The 1,257-nt window shown below is 43.4% G+C and overlaps 1 protein-coding gene across 1 annotated transcript; it reads left to right on the forward strand.

Annotated features, from left to right (window-relative positions):
* Window positions 1-270: 270 nt before the first annotated feature.
* On the forward strand, window positions 271-1,257 carry ora5 (olfactory receptor class A related 5). Its single transcript, XM_055207179.2, has one exon. It carries the CDS (start codon window positions 300-302, stop codon window positions 1,218-1,220), a length of 921 nt encoding a protein of 306 aa, XP_055063154.2. The 5' UTR covers window positions 271-299; the 3' UTR covers window positions 1,221-1,257.

Raw genomic sequence — 1,257 nt, forward strand, 5'->3', positions numbered from 1 at the left:
AAACAGCTTGTAATCATCAAGTTATTTTGTATAGGCGAATAAGCAACATTTTAGGTAATTGTGACAAACCTCACTGTGTGAAGCAGTAAAAATATAAGAGTTATTGCATGGTGTGCCTGTGTTCATGATGAAAATGAATTGTGTATGAATATACTACTGCTTCTGAATGTGGGAGGAGATTTTGGTAACCTATATGACAACAGCAACAGCAGATGTCATCAGTTCAAACCTTATAAATCTCACCACCGACCAAAGAAAGTCTTTCCCAAACCAGCAGTCAGGAAAACCATACATCTCAGATGGAGGTCCAAGACTGGATTGAATCATCTATAAGAGCTTTCTTCTGCTTTACCGGCATTATAGGAAACTTCTGGTTGGGTTTACGATCTCTACCAAAATCCACATCTCAACTGCGGACCAGCGACATTCTCTTCATTAATTTAGCCGTGTCCAATCTCATCACAAACTGTCTGGTGGACCTGCCAGATACAATGGCCAAGTTTTTGCACAACTGGTTCATGGGGAAAAGTTATTGTGGTGTGATCCAGTTTTCTTCAGATCTTTCAGAGACCAGCAGCATCTTCTCTACTATGTTCATCAGTCTGTACTGGCACCAGAAACTGGTGGGGTCCCTCAGACGTGGAGGAGCTCCGGTGCAGATGGATAACTTACGGCTTGTGGCCGTACTGCTGAGTGGAAGCTGGAGCGTGGCGCTGGTGTTCAGCACTCCTCACATCTTCATCGCAGAGAGTGATGGAAATCAAAGTTTGGAAGTTTGTGAAGAACATTTTCCAACACCTGCAGAGAAGCAAACATTTGACGCTCTATATCTTATTCTGGCTAATGTCGTTCCAATTATTGGGATAACTTATGCCAGCCTTCAGATCGCATTAACGCTGCTCCAAAGTCAAAAACGAATCAACCATCACTCCTCCAAAGAAAACAGTAGTGCACCTAATGGTGGGAATAATACCGTACAGAAGACACAGGTGAGATCCAACCCATCCTCCAACAATCAGGTGAGGGCAGCTAAAAGTGTGATGGCCGTGGCCGCGATCTTCCTCATCTGCTGGTTTACTCATCTTGTGCTGCGTATCTACAGCAGTTTCAGTCCATCCATACTGGCTGTGAAGTTAACAAACTTTATAGGAACATCTTACACCTGTTTTGTACCATACGTCTATCTGCACGGAGTGAAGAAACTCAACTGCTCGTGTTAATAAAGACTGGTGCAGACTTGATGAAAACTTTGATCGT

The sequence above is a fragment of the Misgurnus anguillicaudatus genome, chromosome 12 (assembly GCF_027580225.2).
Source record: "Misgurnus anguillicaudatus chromosome 12, ASM2758022v2, whole genome shotgun sequence".
Lineage (NCBI taxonomy): Eukaryota > Metazoa > Chordata > Actinopteri > Cypriniformes > Cobitidae > Misgurnus > Misgurnus anguillicaudatus.

Coding starts and splice junctions, on each gene's coding strand:
- ora5 (XM_055207179.2), top strand. CDS start 300: ATGGAGGTCCAAGACTGGATTGAATCATCTATAAGAGCTTTCTTCTGC.